At 42.7% G+C, this 13614-nt stretch overlaps 1 protein-coding gene across 1 annotated transcript in view; it reads right to left on the bottom strand.

The window, feature by feature from the left end:
• Positions 1–12563, bottom strand: part of URI1 (URI1 prefoldin like chaperone) — a 92009-nt gene extending 79446 nt beyond the window's left edge. Inside the window, exon 1 of the mRNA XM_049786233.1 lies at positions 12464–12563. Coding sequence (XP_049642190.1) covers positions 12464–12550 — 87 coding nt within the window. The 5' untranslated portion in view covers positions 12551–12563. The remainder of the gene's footprint in view (positions 1–12463) is intronic.
• Between the last annotated feature and the right edge of the window lie 1051 nt (positions 12564–13614).

Below are 13614 nucleotides of genomic sequence, written 5' to 3'. Positions count from 1 at the left end.
ATAGCTAAAGCAATCATTGGGGAAAAGAATATGGGAGGAATTACTTTCCCCAACTTTAAACTTTACTACAAAGCAATAGTTATCAAAACAGCATGGTACTGGAATAAGGACAAGCCCTCAGATTAGTGGAATAAGCTTGAATACTCAGAGAATGTTCCCCAGACATACGATCACCTAATTTTTGATAAAGGAGCAAAAAATCCTAAATGGAACAAAGAAAGCCTCTTCAACAAGTGGTGTTGGCACAACTGGGTAGCCACTTGCAAAAAATTGAACTTAGACCCCCAGCTAACATCATGTACGAAGGTAAAATCCAAATGGATTAAGACCTCGATATCAGCCCCCAAAACCATAAGATATATAGAACAATACGTAGGTAAAACACTCCAGGACATTGAGGCTAAAGGCATCTTCAAGGAAGAAACTGCACTCTCCAAGCAAGTGAAAGCAGAAATTAACAGATGGGAATATATTAAGCTGAGAAGCTTCTGCACCTCAAAGGAAATAGTGCCCAAGATACAAGAGCCACCCACTGAGTGGGAGAAACTATTCACCCAATACCCATCAGATAAGGGGCTAATCTCCAAAATATACAAGGCACTGACAGAACTTTACAAGAAAAAAACATCTAATCCCATCAAAAAATGGGGAGAAGAAATGAACAGACACTTTAATAAAGAAGAAATACAGATGGCCAAAAGACACATGAAAAAGTGCTCCACGTCACTAATCATCAGGGAGATGCAAATCAAAACAACGATGAGATACCACCTCACACCACAGAGAATGGCACACATCACAAAGAGAATGATGAATAAACAGTGTTGGCGGGATGTGGAGAGAAAGGAACTCTTATCCACTGCTGGTGGGAATGCCATCTAGTTCAACCTTTATGGAAAGCAATATGGAGATTCCTCCAAAAACTGGAAATCGAGCTCCCATACGATCCAGCTATACCACTCCTAGGAATATACCCTAGGAACACAAAAATACAATACAAAAAACCCCTTCCTTACACCTATATTCATTGCAGCACTATTTACCATAGCAAGACTCTGGAAACAACCAAGATGCCCTTCAACAGACGAATGGCTAAAGAAACTGTGGTACATATACACAATGGAATATTATGCAGCTGTCAGGAGAGATGAAGTCATGAAATTTTCCTATACATGGATGTACATGGAATCTATTATGCTGAGTGAAATAAGTCAGAGAGAGAGAGAAAAACGCAGAATGGTCTCACATTTATGGGTTTTAAGAAAAATGAAAGACATTCTTGCAATAATAACTTTCAGACACAAAAGAGAAAAGAGCTGGAAGTTCCAGCTCACCTCAGGAAGCTCATCACAAAGAGTGATGAGTTTAGTTGGATAAATAACTACATTTTGAACTGTCCTAATAATGAGAATGTATGAGGGAAATTGAGAACCTGTTTAGAGTACAGGCGGGGGTCGGGTGGGGAGGAGGGAGACTTGGGTCATTGGTGATGGGAATGTTGCACTGGTGATGGGTGGTGTAAAAAAAAAAATTATAAGAGAACTGTTTTGACATCCTAGTAATAAAAACTTGTCAAACCCCCCCCAAAAAAAAAAAAGATAAGACAAACCACAAACTATACCAAACTCTTACCAAAAGATAACTAAATCCCATGACAATCATTTCTCTCAATGTCAAATGTACTAAATGCACCTGTTAAAGAGACACAGTGACAAAATGTATCTAAAAGAAGAATCCAACATTTTAGATTCATAAAGAGAAGAAAGAAAGAAAGAAAGAAAGAAATAAAGAAAGAAAGAAAGAAAGAAAGAAAGAAAGAAAGAAAGAAAGATAGAAAGAAAGAAAGAAAGAAAGAAAGAAAGAAAGAAAGAAAGAAAGAAAGAAAAGAAGAAAGAAAGAAAGGGAGAAAGAAAGAAAAATCCAAACTACATATGGCTAGTACTAGGAGTATATCTCTTTTAGGGAGGGATCAACATAAAGCAAAACAAGCAATAAGGATAGTATTTGTTTTCAGCTGAGATTTTATTTGCATTATAATCTAGCCAAAGCTATACTCTTATTGTGAAATAAGTAAGGCTAGAAAGATAATAGAAAAGCAAAAATAAATATTGCATTTTTTCAAGTTACTAACTTCTATAATGTATCCCCTTAGTAGATACCAAGATGATGTATTTTGAAGTTGTGGGTTTATGAAAACACTTGAGACTATGTGAATGCAAATTAGGAGATTCTAAATAATAATAATGGCATGGAAGCTCAGGCGATGCCATTCTTTCTATGAGCTTCTCTGTTATAAAAAAAAAAAATTTAAAAAAATTAAGACTATGTATCAAAAAAAGACTGTATCAGAGTTGACATAGCTGATCATAATTATCAGGTAACTGGGAACAAAATTATTTTAAAAAGAAAAAAGGGGGGAAGCGCAGCAACAAGAAAATTTGTGAAAATTATTGTATCTCATGAGGTTAAGTCATTGTCAAAAGTTTTATTAACCTCTTGTTGTTAGCTGATCATTCTGTTACTACTATTTCTGAACATTAGGTGGCTTAAAATGTACACTGGTGTCTATAAATTGCTGTTTCTACAGGGATGACAAAATAAAATTTGTCACAGACCCACAAATGTGGACACATATCCCAGGAATTCCACGCACTATTGCTAAGCTGATACTTCCAGCTTGTGTGGGACATGTTTTTGGCTGCCAGGCCTTCCAGAAATATGAGAGTAAGAGAGAAAGAAAGAAAGAGAGAGCAGAAGAATGGGGGGGAGAGAGTAAGAGAGAGCGAGGCAATGAGAGAGTGAGAGTGAGAGTAAGAGAGAGAAAGAGTGTGTGTAGGTGGGGGAGAAGATGGGAGGAGAGGGAGTGTCCCTGCACTCATTAAAAATAGTATCACTGGGGCTGGGCGGTGGCGCTGGAGGTAAGGTGCCTGCCTTGCCTGCGCTAGCCTAGGACGGACCGCGGTTCGATCCCCCGGCGTCCCATATGGTCCCCCAAGAAGCCAGGAGCAACTTCTGAGCGCATAGCCAGGAGTAACCCCTGAGCGTCACAGGGTGTGGCCCAAAAACCAAAAAAAAAAAAAAAATAGTATCACTCAAAAAAAAAAAAAAATAGTATCACTCCAAAAAATCCTATCAGCCCAAATACCAGCATACCTGGAGTTTGGGTCAGATTGAGATCTCTGCAGAAAGCTAATAGATGAGTAGTAAAACAGGGCCATTGATGAAACAGTAATGGTAGATGATGGGTGCAGCTAGCATGGCTTTGGCAGGACAGGGTCTTAGCCAGCCCATTCCTCCCAGGATTGCCAGCTTTCGGCTGCATGGCCAGTGTATACATAAGTTTTTCACGGCTTGGTTTACATCTCTTCTGAAAATAGACTGAATTAAACTGGCCAAATGCAGACATAGCATCTGCATTCATGAAGCATGGTTTCAGCTGCCAGGCCTTCTGGAAATCTTGTACCGTTGTTTATTTAGTCACTTTTAATCAAAATTTTCACCAAATCCTCTCCCCTAGGATCTTCAAGCACATTCTCAGAGATCTCCCTATTCTTGTCCTTCCCAATTATATTAATTCATACTTCCCTGCTCCTCTATCGCATTTTCACTCCTTGGATTCCCCTAGTAGTTAAGCATTATTCTATAATTTTTGCTTTTAATTTTCATATATCTTTAAACTTAATGAAAAAAACTGCATGGATTTTGAATGTAGAAGTAAAATATGTGACAATATTATATATGAGAGTCACATTAAACTGTAGATGATTTAGGGGCCAGAGTAAAGCAAGAACACTTTACTAGTACACAACCAGAATGGTTTCAATCCCTAAGACCAAATATGGTCCTTCAAGCCCCACTAGAAGTGAACTAGAGTTAAGTCCTGAGTACTGCCCATGTATACTGGGAGGGGGGAACCTATGAAAGAGCTGAATATTCTAGAAGTGATAGAATTTCAGATTTTTTAACTTCGAAGTTAAGATATGACTAATAAGGGGCTAGAGCCATGGTGCAAGCATTAGGGCAGTTCAATCCCCAGGCATCCCATTAAGGTCCCCCAAGCCAGGAGCGATTTCTGAGCGCATAGCCAGGAGTAACCCCTGAGCATCACCGGGTGTGGCCCAAAAACCAAGGGAAAAAAAAAGTATTACTAATAAGTAAAGAATGCATATAGGAATCTCTAAAGTAACAGCTCTAAAATTAATAAAAAGCATGACTATAAAGTTAATACACAAGAGAAAGGGAAAAATGATTGTGAAGAGCGGAAAACAGAGTTCAACTATGTAATAAGTGAGAAAATTAAAAAACCTAATATGGGCCCAGAGAGACAGCACAGCAGTGTTTGCCTTGCAAGCAGCCGATCCAGGACCAAAGGTGGTTGGTTCGAATCCCGGTGTCCCATATGGTCCCCCGTGCCTGCCAGGAGCTATTTCTGAGCAGACAGCCAGGAATAACCCCTGAGCACCATTGGGTGTGGCCCAAACACCAAAAAAAAAAAAAAAAAAAGAGAACCTAATATGTTCTCAAATACAGGGTGGAGTGATCACATGGCAGGTAGGGTGCTTGCCTTGCATGTCGCCAACCCGATTCAATACCCAGTATCTTATAAGGTTCCTTAAGTACCATGAGGAATAATCCCTGAGGGCAGAGCCCAGAGCCCAAGAGTGTACCAGGAAAAAAAATGTTCACATTAGAAATAAACAATAAGCAATAAGGTTAACATCAGAATAGTCAGCTGTTAATTAAAATTAGTTGTTTGTTAATAAAAATGTCTGGCAATGGATTCAAGAAAATGACTTGGTATTTGTAAGCAGGGCATGTCTTTGACACTAAAGACTCAGCACAGAAAAAAGCTACAATATAGATAATATCCAATAACATAGTAACTTTGGGGGGGGGGGGTTGGGCCACACCCACCGGTGCTCACTCAGAAATCGCTCCTGACAAGCATGGGGGACCATATGGGATGCTGGGATTCAAACCAAAGTCAGTCCTGGGTTGGCTCCTTACAAGTCCTGGGTTGGCTCCTTACAAGGCAAATGCCCGCCCACTGTGCTATCTCTCCCGCTCCATCATAGTAACTTCTAACTGAAAGAAATCTGACATTTTTCAAAGGAGAGCCTGAAATAAGTTACAAGTAATTTAATACAGCTATTTTGGGAGGGGGACAGAGAAAGGCCAAGGATTTTGTAAAGGGGTTTGGGGCACATGCAAAAAAGTCTTTAACTCCTAAGGACCCTGACCATCATAGCTAGGCGTATGTATAACCCCAAATTGTTCCAACAACAAAAATTAGCGGCATCAATAAAGGGAAACTGCAGTTAATAAAAAAAAAAAAAAAAAAACGAAAGAAAAAAGACGGGCCGGAGAGATAGCATGGAGGTAAGGCATTTGCCTTTCATGCAGAAGGACAGTGGTTCGAATCCCAGCATCCCATATGGTGCCCTGTGCCTGTCAGGAGAGATTTCTGAGCGTGGAGCCAGAAGTGACTCCTGAGCACTGCCTGGTGTCACCCAAAAACCAAAAAAAAAAAAAAAAGACAACAAGGGGTCAGAACAATAGCACAATAGTAGGGCATCTGCCTTGCATGTTGCCAACCCAGGACAGACCCAGGTTCAATCCCATATGATCCCAGTGTGGAACAGGAGCAATTTCTGAGCACCAAGCCAGGAGAAACCCCTGAGCACTGCTGGATGTGGCCCAAAAACAAACAAATAAAAAAAAAAAGACTATAAAATTACTGATAAACTTCTTTTTGGGGGGAGGGGTTGGGGGTACAGATGAGTATGGCAGGGCAAAAAAAAGAAAAAAGGAGGGAGGGGGAGAAAAGAAAAGAACTATCTTAGTCAAGAAACCATAATTTCGGGGCCAGCAAGGTGGCACTAGAGGTAAGGTGTCTGCCTTGCAAGCGCTAGCCAAGGAAGGACCACGGTTCGATCCCCGGAGTCCCATATGGTCCCCCAAAGCCAGGGGCAATTTCTGAGCACTTAGCCAGGAGTAACCCCTGAGCATCAAACGGGTGTGGCTGAGAAACCAAAAAAAAAAAAAAAAAAAAGGAACCATAATTTCAACAGAATCTATTCTAAGAGCAGATTTAACACAAAGCCTTAGTTGAGATCTTCCCCAGACCAGTTCAATAATCCTCTTCACTCCAGTTCTAGATGACAGATTTTATAAACTAGATCTAAAGAGGCTCCTCATTAGCTTACAGTTCCCTCAACAGGTATTTTATTGCTTTTGGCCTATTTTTTAATTTAGGTGGAAATAAAAGTAAATTCAGGTGTTCTCTCTTCCTTATATCTTTTGACAAGAGTATTACTGGAGTAAATTTTGGAGTAATTACTACCAGAGCAAATAAAATCTCCAGGAAAAAAAAGAAGGAAGGAAACTGAACAGGGAATGCTTGAGATTTCTATTAATTTTGGTTTTTCCAGTTTGGTGAGCCATGCTCAAGCTACAGAATTGTGTTTCAGAGACAATGCAGTGCTCAGGATTGAACGTGGGACTCCCACATGCACTCTAACCCTTTGAACAATCTTCTTGGAGTGGATAAATTATGTCCTACGGGGGGGCAGAGAGATAGCACAGTAGAAGGGCGCTTGCCTTTCATGCAGCCTTTCCAAGACGGACGGTGTTTCGAATCCCAGCATCCATATGGTCCCCCATGCCTGCCAGGAGCAATTGCTGAGCACAGAGCCAGGAGTGACCCCTGAGCACTGCTGAGTATGACCCCCCCCCAAAAAAAAATTTTTTTAAAAATTATATCCTACAACTCAAGTCTCCTCGAAATAAACTTAAACTGTTCAACTAGCCAAGTATTTTAGGACCCCAAATTACTTTAGCAATTAAAGATACAATTTTCCAATTTTCATTAGTTAATAAAATAAATTTTACCAACAGTCTTTAAAGAAAAAAATACCAAATTCCCACCTTTCACTTACTTTAGGTAAAGTAAGAAAACAGGTGCCCTAAGATAGTACAGAGCTGTTTGTCCTGAAGCTAACCCGGGCACAGTACCCCAAGCAACCCCAGGAGTGATCACTGAGCTCAAAGTGATGAGTAGTTCCCCTGAAAATTGCCAGTTGTGGCCCAAATATCTCGAGGGAAAAATAAACTCTCTACTTTCAAGACATCCATAGAATGAAGCTTCCTAAACACCTTTATATACATAAAAGTAACTGTAAGCAGTTACATTCCTACTGTTATATTTTTAATGCATGACTAAAAGCTACACACATAACATGACTTAATCAATTCCCTGATGTTGGATTTTTAATTGTTTCATTATTATAAATAGCTCTGGGGAACTTTTCTGTACTTGTCTCTTTGCTATATCAAAAAAGAAATCATGAAAACTCTAAGCATTGATGCTAAAAGTGAAAAATAAATTTAAAATGTGAAGCTCAGGGCCAGCGAGGTGGCGCTAGAGGTAAGGTGTCTGCCTTGCAAACCCTAGCCAAGGAAAGATCACGACTGCGGTTTGATCCCCCTGCGTCCCATATGGTCCCCCAAGCCAGGGGCAATTTCTGAGCGCTTAGCCAGGAGTAACCCCTGAGCATCAAATGGGTGTGGCCCGATAAACCAAAATGAAAAAAAAAAGTGAGGCCCTGCAGTTTCGAGAAAACTATGTATACTAAAACGGTTAACAGTCAAAACTACTGAAAACATGTAACCAAAACTATAGTAAATGAAAATTAAATGTGATACTGTACATTTACCACAATTGTTACTTATTATTGTTACTTGGCCAAGACCCTTGTCTTCAGAATTTTGATTACGTTTTGTCTTTGCTTAATCTTCAATGCCATCTCCTCCCTTGAACTCTATCGCCCTTGTTTGTCATCTTTGCTTACAACTTCCACTCTTAAGCCAATGTTATCTGTTGAGTAAGTTTTTCCTCTTTTTTCCCTCATCTCTTTTTTCCCCTCAATTATCTTGCCACACACACACACACACACACACACACACACACACAGACACACACACACACAGAGCAGGGACCCAAAAATATCAGTAGCACACTTGTGATTTGCAAACCACAAGTTTAAACACCAGAGCCACACACATGCACTGATAGCGCTGCAATTTGGGACCCCCATTGTGCAGTGTGTCATCTCCAGGGCACCACAGTCAGCTGTGTAGAGGCACACGGTGTGCATGCTCCCAACTCCTCATCCTCCATGCAGAGCAAATCAGACCAAGTCCCTGTCAAAGGTCAACATTCAGCAAACACTGCAATCGGTGTGAGTGAAAGCACCAGCCCCTTCAGCAACCAGAGGCGCAACCCTTCGCAGGTATCATTATCAATGCAACAATAAATAGGAAGGGATAATAAAAAGAAACTGGGGGAAAAAAGCAAAAAGATAAAAATAATGAACAAAAATACCTTCTTAATAATTAAACCGTATCACCTTAGAAGTCTTTCAAAAAGGTTCTCAGAAAAAAATAATTCCCCAAACTTATGGTATTCTCTATATATAAATCAAATTCATTTTTCCTCTCTTTATCTAGAACCTGGATAGCTAGAACTAACTTATAAAATTTGGGGTAAAAATATTATGTGAATCATAGACTTTAAATTTAGATTTTCTGACAGAACTCTGAGACGAATCAACATAGTACTAAAATACACTCAACACAGAATATTAATACGAAGCTTATATGACTTTCTTGGCTTTTTCATTCTAAAAATGTGTTTTAAATACTTTTTATTAAAAATACCTTATGGGGCCAGAGCAATAGCACAGCACTGAGGCATTTGCCTTGCAAGCAGCCAACACAGGATGAACCCCAGTTCAAATCCCAGCATCCCATATGGTCCCCAAGCCTGCCAGGAGCAACTTCTGAGCACAGAGCCAGGTGTGACCCAAAAAACAAAACAAAACAAAACAAAACAAAACAAGGGACAGGAGAGATAGCATGGAGGTAAAGCATTTGCCTTGCATTTAGAAGGACAGTAGTTGGAATCCTGGCATCCCTGAACCTGCCAAGGGTGATTTCTGAGCACAAAGCCAGGAGTAACCCCTGAGCGATGCTGGGTCTGACCCAAAAACCAAAAATAAAATAAATTAAAAAAAAAAAAACACAATAACCCTTATTAAAAGTTGCTGTAAGGCTGCAGAGGAAGAAAGTTCAAAATGTGGAGCAAAAATACAAGACCCAGAACCACAGGTTCACTGAAAAACATAAGTGAAATTTGAGGTGGAATCCCAAAGACCCCTACATGCTTCTTAAAAAAATTTTTTTCATTGTACTACTAAAACTTGGATTTGTCTTAAAGTCTAGAAAAGTCCCTCACAAAAATGCTTCACAAATTACTGCATAAAGTTTTCTTATGGCAAATTGTAGAAAGTATGTATAGTTGTGGGTTTGCTGTCCAATAATACCAGTCCTTAAGAAAATATTTCCTGGGATGGAGAGATAACACAGCCGTTGGGCATTTGCCTTGCATGCAGCTGATCCAAGACGGATGGTGGTTCAAATCATGGCATCCCATATGGTCCCCGTGCCTGCCAGGAACGACTTATGAGCACAGAGCCACAAGTAACACCTGAGCACCGCCGGGTGTGACCCAAAAATAAAAAAATAAATAAAAAAAAAGAAATAGAAAATCTTTTCTGAAAGGCTTAAAAATGAACTATAAATAATTTTAACACACCCAGTACAGATAGGCACATGCTTCTTTTGTGTGCCAAAATAACATTACATTAACAAAACACAAAAAACTGAGTAATATAGTCAATATCTTACTGAAAAGTTATTCAGGTTTCCAAAGGACTGTAATCAATAAGGCAGATTTCAAATATAACTGGGTGTGAGAGCAGAAAACTGTTCAGAACACCTCAAAACATATCCTTTTCAGTCACACTAACATCAAATAAAAACCAATGCTATCTCTTAAGTGCCAAATAAAGAGAAAATAAAACAAGCTAGTATTTGGCACATGTAAGAGGTGAAATGCTAAAGACAATGGAAAGGCCATTTCCGAGTGTCTGTTTCACTTTCTACACGCATAAAAAAGTGGGCTGCAAATATAGTACAGAGGTTGAGGTGTTTGACTTGCATGCGGCTGACTCAGGTTCAATTCCAGGCACCCAAGCCCTGTCAGGCGTCAACCCTGTGCAGAGATCCAGAAGGAAGCCCTGAGCAAAGATCGCTGTGACTCTTTGGAGAACAAAAGTAAATAAAACAGAAATGTAGTTGTGCCAAAAATAAACAAACTGGTCTCATGAAAGCCAAAATAAAGGTTAATAAAATGTAATGTATATACATCAAACTTTAAACTTTTAAAAATCTATCTTGTGGGGCCGGAGAGATAGCATGGAGGTAAGGCGTTTGCCTTTCATGCAGGTCATCGGTTCGAATCCCGGCGCCCCATATGGTGTCCCGTGCCTGCAAGGAGCAATTTCTGAGCCTGGAGCCAGGAATAACCCCTGAGCACTGCCAGGTGTGACCCAAAAACCAAAAAAAAAAAAAATCTATCTTGCGAAAGATCAAGATCTATAGGGGGCAGAAGCGGTACAGGAGGAGCACTTGCCAGAATTGGGAAATCCCTGGTTTCATCTCCAGTGCCACAAGGTTCTCCACCACCAACAAACCACTTAAAAACTACATTACAGATCAAATTATATAACGTGTTAAGAGAAAAATACTAGTACTTAAAAAAAAAAGTAGCAAAACAAAGTAGCAAAAATTTCCATCCTAAGATCTGTTCATCCTAGCAAAATGTTTCCATGCAAACCAGGATTTTAAGATTCTATAAAACGACCCTCATCTAGTCAAATTAAGTTAATTTGTCGCTTTATGTAAAAAGTCTTTATGCAGAAACTTTCAGTAGCTTAGAATTGTCAACTTAGGGGCCCAAGGGATAGCACAGTGGGTAAGGCGTCTGCCTTGCAGGCGGCTGACCCGGTTAATTCTCCAGCATGCCATTCGGTCGCTTGAGCATCACCAGGAGTAATTTCTTTTTTTTTTTTTTTTTTGGTTTTTGGGCCACACCCGTTTGATGCTCAGGGGTTACTCCTGGCTATGTGCTCAGAAATCGCCCCTGGCTTGGGGGGACCATATGGGACGCCGGGGGATCGAACCGTGGTCCTTCCTTGGCTAGCGCTTGCAAGGCAGACACCTTACCTCCAGCGCCACCTACCCGGCCCCCAGGAGTAATTTCTGAGTGCAGAGCCAGTAGTAACCCGATTGCTGCCAGGTGGAGCCAAAAAATAAACTAATAAGAAATAACTGTCAGGGAGCCAGAGATAGCATGGATGTAGGGCGTTTGCCTTGCATGTAAAAGGAAGGTGGTTCGAATCCTGGCATCACATACGGTTTCCCGAGCCTGCCAGGAACAATTTCTGAGCATAGAGCCAGGATTATCCCCTGAGCACTGTCGGGTGTGACCCCAAAACCAATAAAAAATTAAAAAAGTAACTGTCAGTGTATAGTTCTTAATCAATTTACTAATCTTCCTAATCCAATCTAATCTAATCGCCATGATAGTCTAAGTAAATTAAAGAGTGCCTTCTCAAGAATGAGAATTTCAAACTTTCATAAAGAAAGGGTCATGAGCACACTTTACATTATGCTTTCCACTGCAGCCTTCTGGAGACCAAACTAAAAACAGTTTCCTTCTAAAAGAAACTCTTGAAAAATACAATCTCATCGTGGAAGTCAAAACTTTATTTAAAAAAAAATAATAATAATAATAACCCTACTATTTGGAAACATCCTAGGCAAACCCAAGCTGGAACTAAAACTGCGCGTGGAGTGCCTGGCCCGTTCCATGCCTGAGTAACATAAAAAACTTCCACGCACTTCAATAATAAACCTTTCCAGGGCAATCAGAGGGGAGCAAAGCAAACAAAATCGGCCACGTTTTGACGATCATCCACTAAAAAACAAAAAAACAAAAAAAAAGTGGATCTGAAAAATCATCTTGCAGTCAGCGCTTTGCAAAATAAATAAATAAATAAATAAATAAATAAATAAATAAATAAATAAAGCTTCATTGCACATGAAAAGTGACTGTACCAATCGCTTCTCGGCCTTTTGGGCCAAGAGCAAGTGTAGAAAAGTGACTGGACCAGCACCACCACCCACCCCCCGTTTTGGTACACCCCCCTAACCAATCCCTGGCCCCCCCAAGGTCAAAGACAGACAAAAACAAAAAAGACAACAAAGACACGTGATCCAAGTTTGGCCACACACTTTCTCCAAAGGCCTAGAAAGATTGGGGTGGGGGGGGATCGGGCCCCAAAACGGCGAACGGGCACGGGGCGTCCAGATCGGGGCTGAGGTTGGGACTGGGGCTCGCTCTGTGTCTCTCTCTCCCCCTGCAAGTGTCCCCGAGGCCGGGGCGAGGCGAGCCGCCGCGGAGGCCGCTTTTGGGGCGCGGGGCGTTGCGGCGTGCGGCCTCCCCCAAGGCCCCGGAGGCGGCGCAGGGCCCGGCGGGGCGCGCGCGGCCCGGCGTTACCTTTTCCTGCTCCTCGCGGAGCCGCGCCACCTCCGAGGCGCGCAGCGGCGCCGCGCTGGCGGCCGAGCCCCCGGGGGGCCCCTCCATCCCGCCGGCCGGGTCTGTGCAGCAAGCTCCCCCTGCCTCAGCGAGGCGAACGAGTCCTAAAGCAGTGTTTATGGAGACGGCGAGGAGGCCGGCGGCTGCCCAGCTGCGCCCGCGTGCTCGCCCTCATGCACCGCGCGCCCCGCGGAGGGAAGGCCGCGCCCGGCTCGGCCGAGGCCGCTGCTCGCGTTCGTGCTGCCGCTCGCTGCCGCCGCATCTCACACGCGCATGCCGCCCGCCGCCGCCACCGCCGCGGACTCCAGAGCCGCGGGCCGCCGGGTCGGTCGGTCGGTCGGTGCGCGCGTCGCGTCTTTCTCAGGTGCTCAGGCGGTCGGTCCGAGGCCCCGGTCCGTGGCGCCGCCTCCGCCTCTCTTCCTCCTCCTCCGCAGGCTCCGCCCCTCTCTCTGCTCGGCACGCCGGGAAGCCGGCCTGGCCCCGCCCCTTGACGGTCACGTGACGGGGTTGGGGCGGGGTTTGTTCCTGACTCCGCTCCCAAGTAGGCAGTTTATGAGGCGTGGCTTCTCTCTGGCTCTGCCCCAGCTGGCCGCTTGTGTATTGAGTGGGCGTGGCTTCTCTCTGGTCCCGCCCCCATTGGTGGCTTTTTTACGGAGGGGCGTGGCTTCTGCCTGCCTGCGTTGGTTTGGTGTTTCTGGAGTCTTGGCTGGCTTATTTGGCTCCCCTCCGGACGCTTTCGTTCTACGTAGGTTAGATATATCTGTCCACTTTTGGGGTGTTCTTGGAGATAAGCATTACTTACTTTCAGGTCTTTTCCTCCCTTTTACTTCCCTCCCAGTCGTCTTTAGACTGCATCTGGAGATAAGAGGTAAGTTGAAGTTTTCAGTTGCTCCTTAGGAAATTTACTTTTTTTTTTTTGGGCCAATTAAACTTCCCTGAGCCTGTTGGATGTCTAAGTGATATGCAGTTACTTTCTCATGTGCAATTTTTTCTTGTAGAATGTTGTGTTTAAGGGGCAGGAGAGATAGCATGGAGGTAGGGCGTTTGCCTTGCATGCACAAGAACGGTGGTTCGAATCAGGATCCCATATGGTCCCCCCTCCTAGCTTGCCA

Source organism: Suncus etruscus, chromosome 14 (assembly GCF_024139225.1).
Source record: "Suncus etruscus isolate mSunEtr1 chromosome 14, mSunEtr1.pri.cur, whole genome shotgun sequence".
NCBI classification, from domain to species: Eukaryota; Metazoa; Chordata; class Mammalia; order Eulipotyphla; family Soricidae; genus Suncus; species Suncus etruscus.
The sequence above is the reverse complement of the archived record's forward strand: the minus strand, read 5'-3'. Positions and strand labels throughout refer to the sequence as shown.